Here is a 14330-nt window from a genome sequence, read left to right as displayed (position 1 = left end):
ATGCAGCAGCCTCAGGCAGCCAGCTACAATCCAGTTGAAACTGCAAACATAAAATGGCTTTACAATATATTCTTTTGGGCGGAACAGTGGTGAGGTGGTTAGCACTGATGCCTCGCAGCGAGAAGGTCCCGGGTTCAAATACATAGGCCGACTGGGCCTTTCTGTGGGGAGTTTGCATGTTCTCCCTGTGTCTGCGTGGGTTCTCTCTGGGTACCCCAGCTTCCTCGCTCGATGACAGTTGGGATAGGCTCCAGCAGACCCCACGACCCTTAACAGGAATAAGCGGGTATAGAAGATGAATGAATGAATGTATATATTCTTTTATGTGGCGCCACAGAGGAGTGGTGGTTAGCACTGATGCCTCACAGCGGCTTGTTGACTGGGGCCTTTGTGTGTGGAATTTGCATGTTCTCCCTGTGTCTGCGTATTATTTCCGGATACTCCTCCCACCTTGCTGGTTGCAGCACAGGTTTTCCAGCATCTGATTCAGCCTGTTCTCAACAGTATCAATGAATAGGTAAGGTGAAGGCAGGCGTTGCCAGGTGAAACAGGGGAGATATAAAATAGCAGCGCCGTAATCACACTTTCTCACAAATTCTCACGAGTGATCGTGTGCACAAGTCAAAGAAGAGCTGGAAGTGGAAGCCCGTGATCAGGTAATCACTTCATCACTTCATCACTTCATCACTTTTTTTTGTTTTTTTTACAATAGCTCCTTATTAAAGTTGAGCAGTATCAATTGAGCAGTATTTGCTTTATGGATCATTTTTACCTTAATTAAACAGCTTTAGATGGTTATGATTAGATGAATGACTTATAACTTGTTACAGGGACAGTGGGGGCTCTCCACGTACGCTGTAAACCCGGATGAGTTGATTGTACTTAAACCATTTGTGTCAAGTGATTACTTCAAATGGTTTAAGTAATTTACAGTGGACAAAATTAATTTGTATAGTCAACTTAAATGTACCAAAGTCAGAATTTAACATTTTTAAGTTATATACACTTAAACGGTTTAAATAATAACAGAAAAAAATTGTGGAGTCTACTTAAAAGTAGTTCCGTCAGAACTTAATATTATAAGTCAAATACACTTAAAATTCTAGTTTTATTATAAATGTGACTATTTTAAAATATTATATTTGGGACAAGAAATTTCCAATTAAAATGTTCTTTTATTAATGACCACACAATACAGTACATTTTATTTATTTTATTTAGACACACGACAAAGCAACAAATATGTTTTAACAGTGATGCTGTGTGAAATACCAGATGCAAATCCAAAATAACAAGACCTTGTTTTCATAAAATTATCAGTGGATCTTTACCAACAATTACAGCAGCATATTCTTACTTTTTGCTGCACATATTACCTTTCAGTACCGTTCTATGATGCAGCAAACAGAAAATGTGTATTGAATTATGAAACGATTTCCTTTCAAATACAATCACAGCACAGTTTTTGCTCTGTGAACAATTTTCAAGTATGACAGAACAAAGAAGGCATTAGGACAACTATGCAGTGAAGACAAGAGTTGTTTTTTTTTTTTTAAAAACACAACTTTGAAAAATATAAGGCTAATGTTAAAAGTGGGCGTTGAAATTCTTTCAAAACTAAATCGAATAATTTGAATTTTACACTACTGTTGCAAAACTGTATCTACAAAACACACAAATAGAGAGCCACTCAAAAATGACAGTGCTGCAGTTGTCCAACGTCCAAGTCCACCTCAAATTTACATACATTCAAATGAACACGTTTCAAAACGTTCCCGCAGTTTCTGATACTGGAATAGAGAAAACAACTCACCTCTTTCAGGCCGAAACTGGTACCCTCTCTACCACAGGAAAATGGCAATTGAAAGTGTCCAAACTTTCTAAAAACAGGACAATGCATGCAGAAATTTTATTTTTTCTCTGTAGCCTACTCTCCAACGGACAAGCACAGACTTGTCCGTTGGAGAGTACACAACAGAGCAGCACTGTGACCTGAAGTAAAACTTGATAGTTTGTTAGCCTTACAAAAATGAGTACACCAAATGACTGTGGCATTTACTCAAACTGTTTGCGTAGAATGAACTTTCGGATTAACAGTGCAACGTGCTTCCGTTCCTCCAATTTGGTAGCCGTTAGTGGTGGGCTGATCGAATCGAAATATAATACCAGTGTAATGAGATAGATACTTAAGTTTCGGTTTCTCGTACGACTGCAGCGGTTTCATTCAAGAGTTGACCTGACTGTGTTTATCTAAATGCTGCTGCTGTCACAGGAAGGGAAAAATGTTGTCTTATTTTTGTATTGTATTGCACTTCCTAAACATACATGCTGCTTTACATTTTTTATAATATTTGTTGTGGAGTGACAATTCTGTACACTTTTATTTTAGAGAAAAATCCAGAAAAAAAGAGCAATGAAGGGAGAGATTTAGTTTTATAATTACATTGTAGTTTCTGAACACGCTGCCTGGAAACTAATTTGTGTTCTCAGGTGATAATTTTGTGTTGTTTCTGAACAAAAACTTTTATTGTGATAATAAAGTATTTTCTATTTACTTATAAACTTTGCCCAAATTCTGGACTGGATTTTAACTGATTAGTAATCCAAAAAAAATCACAAATCACAGAAACACTTAATGGTCATGCAAATTCATTCAGATTTAAATCCACCATTATTATTAAAAAGCATCTTTATCGATATTGGTATCGGCGATACTGGCCCTGTATTTACTTGGTATCGGATTGATAATAAATCTAGCGGTATCGCGCACCACTAGTAGCCGATAGCCGTAGTGTTGTGTCGTTCGCAATGAATCACTTCATGAACTTGGTTCTGTCTCAGTTCAGTTGAGCTCAGCCGCGAGCGTGCCATCCGGGAGTGGAGCTGCCCGTTCTGTGACTCGCTCGTGAATCTTAGGCGAAGATTTTGTAATAGTTTTAGTTTGTCATTTTGTTTTTTATTTATTATTTCCCACTTTCATTATTTCTTGTTTTCATTTCAGTACAATAAAACATATTTAACAACCAGACCGTAGTCACATACACTTTATTTGTTTACTTGACAGGCTGGAAAAATGCACGCACATAGAATTCGGTCTTCAGTCTATATTATTACAGCAGACGGAGCGTCATCTTTGCATTAGGCCAACAAGGGAATGCATAATATAAAACAGTGCATATAATACCCTCACATTAATACACGCCTGATTTAAATATTTTATGTTTTTAAAGGTAACAGAATCTTTGCTGCAGCTGCGTTGTTTCTTCTTCTTCTTCTTCTTCTTTTTTTTTTTTAGTTTTCTATTTTCCAATATTTGTTAAACTACGCAATATAAAAGAAAGAGGACTCGCGTTCACATTTAGTGAACGTGCTGCCGCTTGTGTCGCTCGCTACACACAGCGTCTGTCTGGCGATTCACGTTCGCACTGCCACTCACGACTTGCGAACCTAGCGAGCCAGTTTACAGCGGACTGAATCGGTTAGCCTACTGCTCCACTGTAGCACATACAGCGAACAGAAAACTTACTGAAATATAAATGACAACACCACTGTTGTGGTGGTCACGATTCGCGAATCTGCTTTCCGCACAGCACGTTCACGTACTGTGCTGAATGTGGCGCCGTGTCACTCACTCGTAGGCTACTGCACACACCTGGACCTGATTCACTTTTAGTAACTGTACTGCTGCCTCGTTAATATCCGTGTAGCATGTTCAGTGAATGTACTGCGCAGAAGACTCGCGTTCACCGTGTAGTAATTTTACTGCATGTATAACACTTAAAGTAGCTCTGCGTCTGCCGCGAACGACTGTGTACTATGGTCCATGAACGCACCGTCCTTCAGTATGTCAACATGAGTGAATGCGAACCTCAGACCTGAATCATGAATGTGCACTATGAGTGAAGTTAGTTTGTCATTAGGGTTGAAGATCAGAGTCAGGGTCAAGTTGTCAGTCACTGTCCTCACAAAGAGAAAGATCTGCATTTACACCTGAAACTGAACTGATATCTGCATACGGATATGCATCATATAGAGGTGGGACTCCTGTGTTTCATTATAAAGTTCAACACACCACACAGCTCTTTCTATTCAGTTGCTGATCAGAAAGGAGCCTACATTATTTGGCCTCGTTCACCTGTCAAGTTGTGATTAGCTGTCAATAATTCACACATCTGTTCAATTCCTACATCACCAGCATGCCTCTGCAGTTTGAACTCAGTCCCGGTCGAATGATTGGAGGAAACCATCCGTGCTTCATCATTGCTGAAATTGGGCAAAACCACCAGGGAGACCTTGAGATTGCCAAGAAAATGATCAAGATGGCAAAGGTAACTTGAGGGGTTGAAACGTTTAAAAAAGTTTTAGAGAAGATGTTGCTTTGTGCTGTAAACAGTACCTTCTTTTCTCTTAATCTCAGGATTGTGGTGCCGACTGTGCAAAATTCCAGAAAAGTGAACTGGAATGCAAATTCAGCAAGCGAGCCTTGGAGCGCCCTTACAATTCAAAGCACTCCTGGGGGAAGACCTATGGAGATCACAAGCGTCACTTGGAGTTCAGCCATGATCAGTACAGGGAGCTGAAAAAGTATGCAGCAGACATTGGCATCTTACTCACTGCCTCTGGCATGGATGAGGTAAAAGAAATAGATACATGAATGTATTCCTAAATCTCAGCATATTACATTGTCTGTCACCTAATGACCTTCATTCCTATAGATGGCTGTGGAGTTCCTTCATGAACTGGATGTGCCTTTCTTCAAAGTGGCCTCCTGTGATGCTAACAACTTTCCGTATTTGGAGGAAACTGCTAAAAAAGGTACAAGTGTGAATAGAATATTAGCACCCAAACATAGGTGTGGAATAAAGACAAAACATGTGAAGAGGTGTGAGAGTAGCTGCTCCTTTGAACGTTTGATGTTTGGATGACAGGGTCCTGAAAATGATTTTTTAATTTCTTCATGTCTTAGTTTGAAATTTAAAATTGAAAGTTAAATTTGCCACATCTATCTCAGGACGTCCCATGGTGGTGTCCACTGGGATGCAGTCCATGGAGACGATTCGTCGGGTCTACGAAACAGTAAAGAAGCACAACCAGAATTTCACTCTCCTGCAGTGCACCAGTGCCTACCCTCTGGACCCCAAAGACGTCAACCTCAGTGTGATCAAGGTAAGAAGAATAGTGTAAAAGCTGTTAAGTCCAAGTCAATCATCATGATAAATGATGTTTCGACCCAGGTCACTTTTGTACTGTGAAATGTACTTTGGATTACTACATTTACTACTAAATTATTTTCTGCTTACGTTATACAAATGTTGCAGTGTATCATACTTATACAGGACAGATAGACAGATAGATAGATACCTCACTCACAATTAAGTTACTCAGCTCAGATATGAACATGGATTACAGGCATTACACACAACACACTGTACATGCATCAATGACAAAACATTTTTTCCTATACACCTTCTCCTTTTCCAAAGGAATACCAGAAGGAATTCCCAGACATTCCAATTGGATATTCTGGACATGAGCAAGGGATCTACATCACTGTGGCCGCTGTGGCAATGGGAGCAAAGGTGGTGGAACGTCATGTGACCCTCGATAAGACCTGGAAGGGGAATGACCATGAGGCATCCCTGGAGCCCTCTGAGCTGGCAGAGCTGGTCCGAGCAATCCGACTGGTGGAGACGGCGATGGGTTCACCTGTCAAGAAGATGCTACCATGCGAGAAAAACTGCCACGATAAGGTTAGTTTGTTGAACATGAGATTTGCGGTTGACATTGTCAACTGTAGCTTAATCTTTCCTTCAGTTTAATAAAACATCACCTGTAGTAAGTGAATTAAAGGGCCACTCCACACTTTGCGGTGTGTTCTTGTTGTTTTGTGGCATGTTTCCTAATATCTTTGTGTCATTTTGTTTGTCTCTTGTTCCTCCAGTTGGGCAAATCAGTCGTGGCTAAAGTGGCCATCTCGAAAGGGACGGTGCTAAGCCTGGATATGTTTGCAGTGAAGGTTGGAGAGCCTAAGGGTATATCCCCAGAGGATATGCAGCAGCTGCTGGGCAAGACGATCAACGTGGATGTTGAGGAAGATGACAGCATCTTGGTGAACATGATAAGTTAAGGGATCCTTAACAAAGGCTCGGAGAGAGAGAGCGAGAACGAGATGGAGTGGAGGGGCTGTTACCATCTGAATATGAGACACAAAAGAAGAGGCCAGAAGAGAGGATTGTGTTTGTGCGTCTCTCAGTAGGTTGTTGTAGGATATAGTTGACAGTCAGACAATGGTAATATTCCCTCACTCAGGTCATACAAACATTATCTGTCCCTGTCTCATTTTCTCGGCAGTTAAGAAGTGGTGAGGTGTCGGTTCACTGGTGAATGTAATAGGCTTTGTATAGCCTTGCGGGCACCACCTACAGTATATGATGCATTTGTGGGGGATCTTTGTGTCTTGGGGTTTTTGGGATTGCACCAACAACCTCTGGTAACTCCACAGGTGATACATGCACCCCTTTTACTGTAACCAGTGTTTCCGAAATGGTAATCTTGCAGATTAAACATTTATCAAAAATGCTCTGGGCTTTATTTGTATTTTGTTTCCCCTGTGTTGTTTTACTTATTTGGAAATAATTATCGTTTGTTTATTCATTTATATTTTCAAGAAGCAGCCTCTGTTCTTACTTCAGCTATGGTTTTGTAAATGAGTGGCTTTATAAATCTTGCCTACTACTAAATACACCGATGTTCACAAAGCAACCACTGGACATCAAACATTCAGGAGTATGTTTGGGAGGACAGGAACTAGAAACTGTCTCTGAATTCAAGTACCTTGGTGTGACACTTGTTTCCACACTATCTTTCAAGAGCCACATTAAAAGGATATCTAATACAGTGAAATTCACTTTGAACAATTTGAAACAAATACAACATTTCATAACATTTGGTGCTGCTAGAATGTTTTTACGCTCAATGATTCTGTCACACATTAAATATTGTATTACATGTTGGTTGCTGGCAGGTGTAAATACATGCAAAACCATTGAATCACTCTAAACTCATTAGTCCAATTTATTGAGGTATTGAGAATTTAAAAAAAAATAAAAATAAAATAAAATATGCTTGTTTGATGTACAAGGTGTTACATGAACTTGCCCTACCTCTCATGTCTGAGGTTCTCAAAAAAAAAAAAAAAAAAAAAAAAATGCTCACAGCGGTCCTTTCATGTTTTTGCGTTAGGACTTTGGATACAAATTAGCATTGTTGCTATAATAAGACTGAATAGATGTTCATTAATGTGCACTGTCCCCATCAAATAAAAAAGTAGATCAAAAATTAGCTAGGTTTTCCGCAAGTCTTAATCTTAAAAAAATATTTGCTTTCTTTTTTTTTCCTCAAATAAATGCATAAATTCATGCTTTTATTTTGTTAAAAGGAAACCCGGCTGCTACGTAGGACCACAGATGCGGAAGTGTTTGCACATCCTGAATGAGCAGCACAGTAAAGCTTCCGGTCGGCTCTTCCAAGCTGCAACTCACTGCTTTTTCCTTCTCCGCTTCCTTCTCTGCTTAAACTATTACTTGAATTTCTTAATTGATTTAATTTCCCCTCATCGAAATGCCTGTAAAGTTTGAGCTGTGTCCCGGTCGAATGATCGGAGGAAACCACCCGTGCTTCATCATTGCTGAAATTGGACAGAACCACCAGGGAGACATTGAGATTGCCAAGAAAATGATCAAAATGGCAAAGGTAATAAAAATGTATTAGTTTATCTTAGGGGACTTCTAGCATGTTTTGCCTTAAACAGCTGACACACACAGGAGATGAAACATGTTTCGTGAAATATATTTAAAAATAAACGTGTTATTGTACTCGAGACAGATTCCTCTGCAAAAGCATTTATATAAGAAAAATACGTGTTTTTTAAAAAAAACAAAAAAAATAATCTTTAATGTTTATGACTTATTGTTTAATACCATATCTCGTGAACATTTGCACAGCAGTGGCTCTGAGGTAACTTCATAGAGAGATGTTGTTCTGAACTGTTAAATTGCCAGATTTTTCAATGGAGTTTGGCTTGTCCATTCATTCCTTTGCTATTTTATCTGATCTGAAGCCCCGTAGAGCGCACAGGTGCACACTTTATGCCATTATGGAAAGATATATTGAAAAGATATATTATCTCAAATATACATGCAACAGAGTATCAATAGAATGAGAGATTCACTGATACTAAAAATTGTTGCAGCTACAATATGTTGTAATCATTGACTACACAGGTCACAATTTAATTTGCCCTTTGTGCCATCTGTCAGAAGTTAGGCTCCTCCTTCATTCTTTCAGTTCTTTCACAGGCATTTCTTCAGTTAAGTTCACTTAAGTGCCTTGTAATATGATGAGCTTCATAATTAGGGGTTGCTCTGACTTCTGGAGAAATTGAAACTGACTGAAATAGTTGCTCAGTTAAATGATATTGTATGTATGTATTATTCCTCATCCTGTTGTTCAGGTCATGCATAACTGGAGCCTATCCCAGCGGAGACAGGGTGCGCCCTGGACAGGATGCCAGTCTTGTCACGTAGCTCAAACAAAGAGACAACCGTCCACACTCACGCCTCCACTCAGTTTATAATCGTTCGGTGTTTAGTTAGACTTATCTGTGGTATGGTGATTTATATCCTTCTATATGGTAAAAGAAACAGACTTTTTGTGTGTTTTTAGCCATCCAGTGGGAAAAAAAAACCCTTAGGCTACAAACTGTTAAAATAATGACATGGTCAAAGTTTTATAGTAAATGGAAACTGTTCAGAGTTTCAAGTTTTTCCCCCTTGGTACACTCATTGGGGGGAAAAAAAAGGATTAAAACAAATTCCTCCTATTAAAGGTCAGTATCATCTGCAATCAGACCCTGGTGATGTGTGTTTCAGGTGGGCCCCACTGACTTACATTCTTAATAAAAACCTTAACTCTGCACCAGTTGCCTTTGTTTTAGCTTTGTTTTCAGGATAAACTTTATTAGGCCGACACTTTTCGGCTCAAGGTCTTTCACAGAATGAATGACCCTGATAAAGATGAAAAGCTGACATGTGTCTGTATAGTTTTGACCACTTCATATTTTTGTCTCTCCTCCTTGCACCTTGGAAGTAATGGCGCCAGGAAGAGTAAAGCTTGATTATACCTTATGTATATTTTCTTTTATCCGCCTTCACAGGACTGTGGCGCAGATTGTGCCAAATTCCAGAAAAGCGAACTTGAGTACAAATTCAACAAGCGAGCCTTGGAGCGCCCGTACACCTCCAAACACTCCTGGGGGAAAACATACGGTGAACACAAACGGCATCTGGAGTTCAGCCACGAGCAGTACAGGGAGCTGCAGAAATATGCAGAGGAAGTGGGGATCTTCTTCACTGCCTCAGGGATGGATGAGGTAAGAGAGAGACTTTTTTATTCGTGGTGCTTTGGCGAGACGTTTAGCTCTAACCTTTTTCTGTGTTTAGATGGCGGTGGAGTTCCTCCATGAGCTCAACGTGCCTTTCTTCAAAGTGGGTTCTGGAGACACAAACAACTTCCCCTATCTGGAGAAAACTGCCAAGAAAGGTGAGACTGAACTAGTCCGACCTGTCAGTTAGCTCAAGAATGAGACTTAATTATAAGTTGTATTTTCAGCTGCCCCCATAAACAAATGACATCATTGTTAGGTGTGTGCAGAGATTATTAAGTGACCTTGGTGACGGGAATCAAGGAACAAAAAGGTTCCTTGATTCCCGTATGTATGGGCGTCAGCTGAAAATACAGCAAAGTGCAAAGCTACACATCTAACTTATATATATATATATAGAAAATATAAAAATGGAGCATTTATTACAAACTGTAAAACTGTAAATAAACCAACACCCAAAGAATGCAGGTGAAATACGTCTCCAACATTGTTCTCCTTTCCATTACATGCTCCTACACAAAAAGGAGAGTGCTCGGAAATCTAACATATTTTTGGAAATTCCTAAAAACAACATAATTTCTCTCTATTCATGGTCTTCATCTGGCCTGTCAAAGAACACAGTGGGGTATTGTAGCATTATATCTTCTGCCGATGACAGGACGTCCCATGGTGGTGTCCAGTGGGATGCAGTCCATGGAGACAATGCGTCGCGTCTACAAGACGGTGAAGGCGCACAACTCAAACTTTGCCATCCTACAGTGTACCAGCGCCTACCCTCTGGAGGCTGAAGATGTCAACCTGAGAGTGATCATGGTGAATACTTAACAAAAGCCTTCATCCTCTTGACATGACACGATAATTGAATGTGCAAATTTCTAAAAATGTCCAGCTGTCCCTTTAAGAGCAACACTTATATCACCCAATAAATGACTGCAGGAATACCAGAAAGAATTCCCAGATATTCCCATTGGGTATTCCGGCCACGAGTCTGGAATCAGTATTTCGGTGGCGGCTGTAGCTCTGGGGGCAAAGGTCATTGAGCGCCACGTAACCTTGGACAAGACATGGAAAGGAAGTGACCACGAGGCATCACTGCTGCCCTCCGAACTGTCTGAGCTGGTTCGTTCCATCCGACTTGTGGAGAGGGCTCTGGGCAGTGGCATCAAGCAGATGTTACCCTGCGAGAAGCCGTGCCATGACAAGGTGAGTAAACTCCACTCTACATGAAAACCTTTACTGCTCAGCAAGATGAAGAACTTTCAAGCAAATTATTGAGCTGTTACTTCACTTTTTCCCCCCCAACTTTGTGCTACAATTTGTGAACCTTTTCCTCCAGCTGGGCAAGTCAGTGGTGGCCAAAGTGAAGATCCCCAAAGGAACAGTCCTGTCTCTGGACATGTTGACAGTAAAGGTAGCCGAGCCCATGGGTGTTGCAGCCGAAGACATCTTCCAGCTGGTCGGTAAAACTGTGTCGGAGGACGTGGAGGAGGACGAGAGCGTTGCACCTGAAGTGGTGGAGAGCTACGGAAAAAAGGCCAAGTGCTGAGAATGGACGTTTAAATTAGGAGAAAAAAGCACTTGAGTTGTTTCCTCTGAGAATAATTAAGAGTGATCAAGACAACACATGGAGGAGCGTCAGGGTAGCTTTGCTTGGTGCAGCTGAGGTTTTGGATGTTTAAAATCGTGGATGACCAATCATTTGTTAGACTGATTAATCACTGCTGTGCTCTGATGACTCACTTTCGCTCTTCTTAAATAAAGCATTTAGTTTAATTTTATAAAAGTGGCCTTAATAGAATACACTCAAAAAGCCTGTTTGTCAGTGAGTGACAAACAGGCTTTCTGAATAATCTGTGTTCAGTGCCAGTGCATTGCTTTCAAACGTGGCACAAACTCCAGATGCTACTGAACATTTTTCTGGATTTCTGGCCCGCACTGAAGAGAAGACATTAATATTAAATAACTGGAAGTGAAGCTGCTCATACTGTAGAGAGGTCACAAAGCCTGTTTGTCTACCAGTCACTGAGTCAGTGTATTTGTCTTGTACCAGTTCACCGACCTGTCACGATTTCAACTCTGAGAGCAAATATGTAAACACTGTCTGCATCAGATTTAAAAAAAAACCTTAAGCGATGTGTGTATTTTTCCATCTTTTTCCTGACACAGCCCGATGCCCACTTTTTTTTCCATTTAAATGTGAACACGTTGATATCTGTTCAGATTTGTTATGTTATGAGAAGATGACGCCTCCAAATAAAATGTTACCCACATTGGTTGATGATGTGTATGCTGCATGTGTAAAAGATTGTTATTTATAGCTGTAGTTATAGTATGCTGCACTAATGCCTTCCATGTTGAGGTGACGATGCATCATTTTTGAAGTACTGTATCTGATGGGAGGTTTTCACACTCTGAGGTTTAGTAGATTCGTAGACGTGTGGGTTCCTACATGTCAGGGAGACATTGAGATTGCCAAGAAAATGATCAAAATGGCAAAGGTAATAAAAATGTATTAGTTTATCTTAGGGGACTTCTAGCATGTTTTGCCTTAAACAGCTGACACACACAGGAGATGAAACATGTTTCGTGAAATATATTCAAAATAAACGTGTTATTGTACTCGAGACAGATTCCTCTGCAAAAGCATTTATAAGAAAAATATGTGTTGTCTTTAAAAAAATAATAATTAAATGTTTATGACTTATTGTTTAATACCATATCTCGTGAACATTTGCACAGCAGTGGCTCTGAACTAACTTCATAGAGAGATGTTGTTCTGAACTGTTAAATTGCCAGATTTTTCAATGGAGTTTGGCTTGTCCATTCATTCCTTTGCTATTTTATCTGATCTGAAGCCCCGTAGAGCACACAGGTGCACACTTTATGCCATTATGGAAAGATATATTGAAAAGATATATTATCTCAAATATACATGCTGCTACATGATACTAAAAATTGTTGCAGCTACAATATGTTGTAATCATTGACTACACAGGTCACAATTTAATTTGCCCTTTGTGCCATCTGTCAGAAGTTAGGCTCCTCCTTCATTCTTTCAGTTCTTTCACAGGCATTTCTTCAGTTAAGTTCACTTAAGTTGCCTTGTAATATGATGAGCTTCATAATTAGGGGTTGCTCTGACATCTGGAGAAATTGAAACTGACTGAAATAGTTGCTCAGTTAAATGTTATTGTATGTATGTTTCATTACTCATCCTGTTGTTCAGGTCATGCATAACTGGAGCCTATCCCAGCGGAGACAGGGTGCGCCCTGGACAGGATGCCAGTCTTGTCACATAGCTCAAACAAAGAGACAACCATCCACACTCACACCTCCACTCAGTTTATAATCGTTCGGTGTTTAGTTAGACTTATCTGTGGTATGGTGATTTTTATCCTTCTATATGGTAAAAGAAACAGACTTTTTGTGTGTTTTTAGCCATCCAGTGGAAAAAAAAACCCTTAGGCTACAAACTGTTAAAATAATGACATGGTCACAGTTTCATAGTAAATGGAGACTGTTCAGAGTTTCCGCCCAAGTTTTTCCCCCTTGGTACACTCATTGGGGGAAAAAAAAAGGATTAAAACAAATTCCTCCTATTAAAGGTCAGTATCGTCTGCAATCAGACCCTGGTGATGTGTGTTTCAGGTGGGCACCACTGACTTACATTCTTAATAAAAACCTTAACTCTGCACCAGTTGCCTTTGTTTTAGCTTTGTTTTCAGGATAAACTTTATTAGGCCGACACTTTTCGGCTCAAGGTCTTTCACAGAATGAATGACCCTGATAAAGATGAAAAGCTGACATGTGTCTGTATAGTTTTGACCACTTCATATTTTTGTCTCTCCTCCTTGCATCTTGGAAGTAATGGCGCCAGGAAGAGTAAAGCTTGATTATACCTTATGTATATTTTCTTTTATCCGCCTTCACAGGACTGTGGCGCAGATTGTGCCAAATTCCAGAAAAGTTCAACAAGCGAACCTTGGAGCGCCCGTACACCTCCAAACACTCCTGGGGGAAAACATACAGTGAACACAAACGGCATCTGGAGTTCAGCCACGAGCAGTACAAGGAGCTGCAGAAATACGCAGAGGAAGTGGATCTTCTTCACTGCCTCAGGGATGGATGAGGTAAGAGAGAGACTTTTTTATAAAGAAAGGTGAGACTGAACTACTCCGACCTGTCAGTTAGCTCAAGAATGAGACTTAATTATAAGTTGTATTTTCAGCTGCCCCCATAAACAAATAACATCATTGTTAGGTGTGTGCAGAGATTATCAACCTTGGTGACGGGAATCAAGGAACAAAAAGGTTCCTTGATTCCCGTATGTATGGGCGTCAGCTGAAAATACAGCAAAGTGCAAAACTTGCTTCCTTGGCAAGTATGCAAACACATATCTAACTTATATATATATATATACTGTGTATATATATATATATATATATATATATATATATATATATATATATATATAATATATAAAAATGGAGCATTTATTGTGTGGTTTCCTACATGTCTACGAATCTTTATATATCAGAAAAATACTCTCTTTCTACCTCAGACTGAGTGTGCTTATATGTTTTACAGTTTTTTTACAATCACTTTGCTACCCTCTAATATTGGCCTGTATTCCATTACCGGCCGGATCTCCAACATTGGCCGGTCTCGCTGTCAGCGGAGGTAATAATGGCCGGGTCTCTAATAGTGGCCGGGGCTATTATTAGAACCATCTCGGCGGGTCAGGGTTTCGGCGGCACGGTGTGCGGGACCTCTCCCCGGCGTCAGCCGGCCCCTGCCGGGCGCATTTCCTCCGTGGCGGTGCGCCGCGACCGGCTCTTGGTCGGCCTGGAAGTGCTCGGGGCGAAGGTGGCTCGCCGGTTCCGGCCGC

General features: G+C 40.3%; 2 protein-coding genes across 2 annotated transcripts; both read left to right on the top strand.

Moving 5' to 3' along the window:
- Window positions 1-504: 504 nt before the first annotated feature.
- LOC311500458 (N-acetylneuraminate-9-phosphate synthase-like) lies at window positions 505-6579 on the top strand. Its single transcript, XM_084561876.1, has 7 exons — window positions 505-656; window positions 4196-4328; window positions 4418-4633; window positions 4716-4815; window positions 5012-5166; window positions 5484-5750; window positions 5942-6579. The coding sequence occupies exons 2-7, from the start codon at window positions 4197-4199 to the stop codon at window positions 6125-6127; spliced, it is 1056 nt and encodes a 351-aa protein (XP_084418002.1). The 5' UTR covers window positions 505-656; window position 4196; the 3' UTR covers window positions 6128-6579.
- Window positions 6580-6718: 139 nt separating this feature from the next.
- LOC311500447 (N-acetylneuraminate-9-phosphate synthase-like) lies at window positions 6719-11712 on the top strand. The gene is made up of 6 exons (XM_084561860.1): window positions 6719-7752; window positions 9215-9430; window positions 9501-9600; window positions 10101-10255; window positions 10379-10645; window positions 10779-11712. The coding sequence occupies exons 1-6, from the start codon at window positions 7621-7623 to the stop codon at window positions 10986-10988; spliced, it is 1080 nt and encodes a 359-aa protein (XP_084417986.1). The 5' UTR covers window positions 6719-7620; the 3' UTR covers window positions 10989-11712.
- The last annotated feature ends 2618 nt before the right edge of the window (window positions 11713-14330 follow it).

Source organism: Chelon labrosus (assembly GCF_963514085.1).
Source record: "Chelon labrosus genome assembly, chromosome: 2".
Lineage (NCBI taxonomy): Eukaryota > Metazoa > Chordata > Actinopteri > Mugiliformes > Mugilidae > Chelon > Chelon labrosus.
Note: the sequence above shows the minus strand (reverse complement) of the source record. Positions and strands in the feature narration are given on the sequence as shown.

What these genes read in the sequence shown, in the direction of transcription:
- LOC311500458 (XM_084561876.1), top strand. Translation starts at nt 4,197, where the DNA reads ATGCCTCTGCAGTTTGAACTCAGTCCCGGTCGAATGATTGGAGGAAAC. An exon ending in AAATGATCAAGATGGCAAAG is followed by an intron (nt 4,329 to 4,417) that starts GTAACTTGAGGG and finishes TCTTAATCTCAG; the next exon opens with GATTGTGGTGCCGACTGTGC. An exon ending in GGAGGAAACTGCTAAAAAAG is followed by an intron (nt 4,816 to 5,011) that starts GTACAAGTGTGA and finishes CATCTATCTCAG; the next exon opens with GACGTCCCATGGTGGTGTCC.
- LOC311500447 (XM_084561860.1), top strand. Translation starts at nt 7,621, where the DNA reads ATGCCTGTAAAGTTTGAGCTGTGTCCCGGTCGAATGATCGGAGGAAAC. An exon ending in AAATGATCAAAATGGCAAAG is followed by an intron (nt 7,753 to 9,214) that starts GTAATAAAAATG and finishes CCGCCTTCACAG; the next exon opens with GACTGTGGCGCAGATTGTGC. An exon ending in AGAAGCCGTGCCATGACAAG is followed by an intron (nt 10,646 to 10,778) that starts GTGAGTAAACTC and finishes CTTTTCCTCCAG; the next exon opens with CTGGGCAAGTCAGTGGTGGC.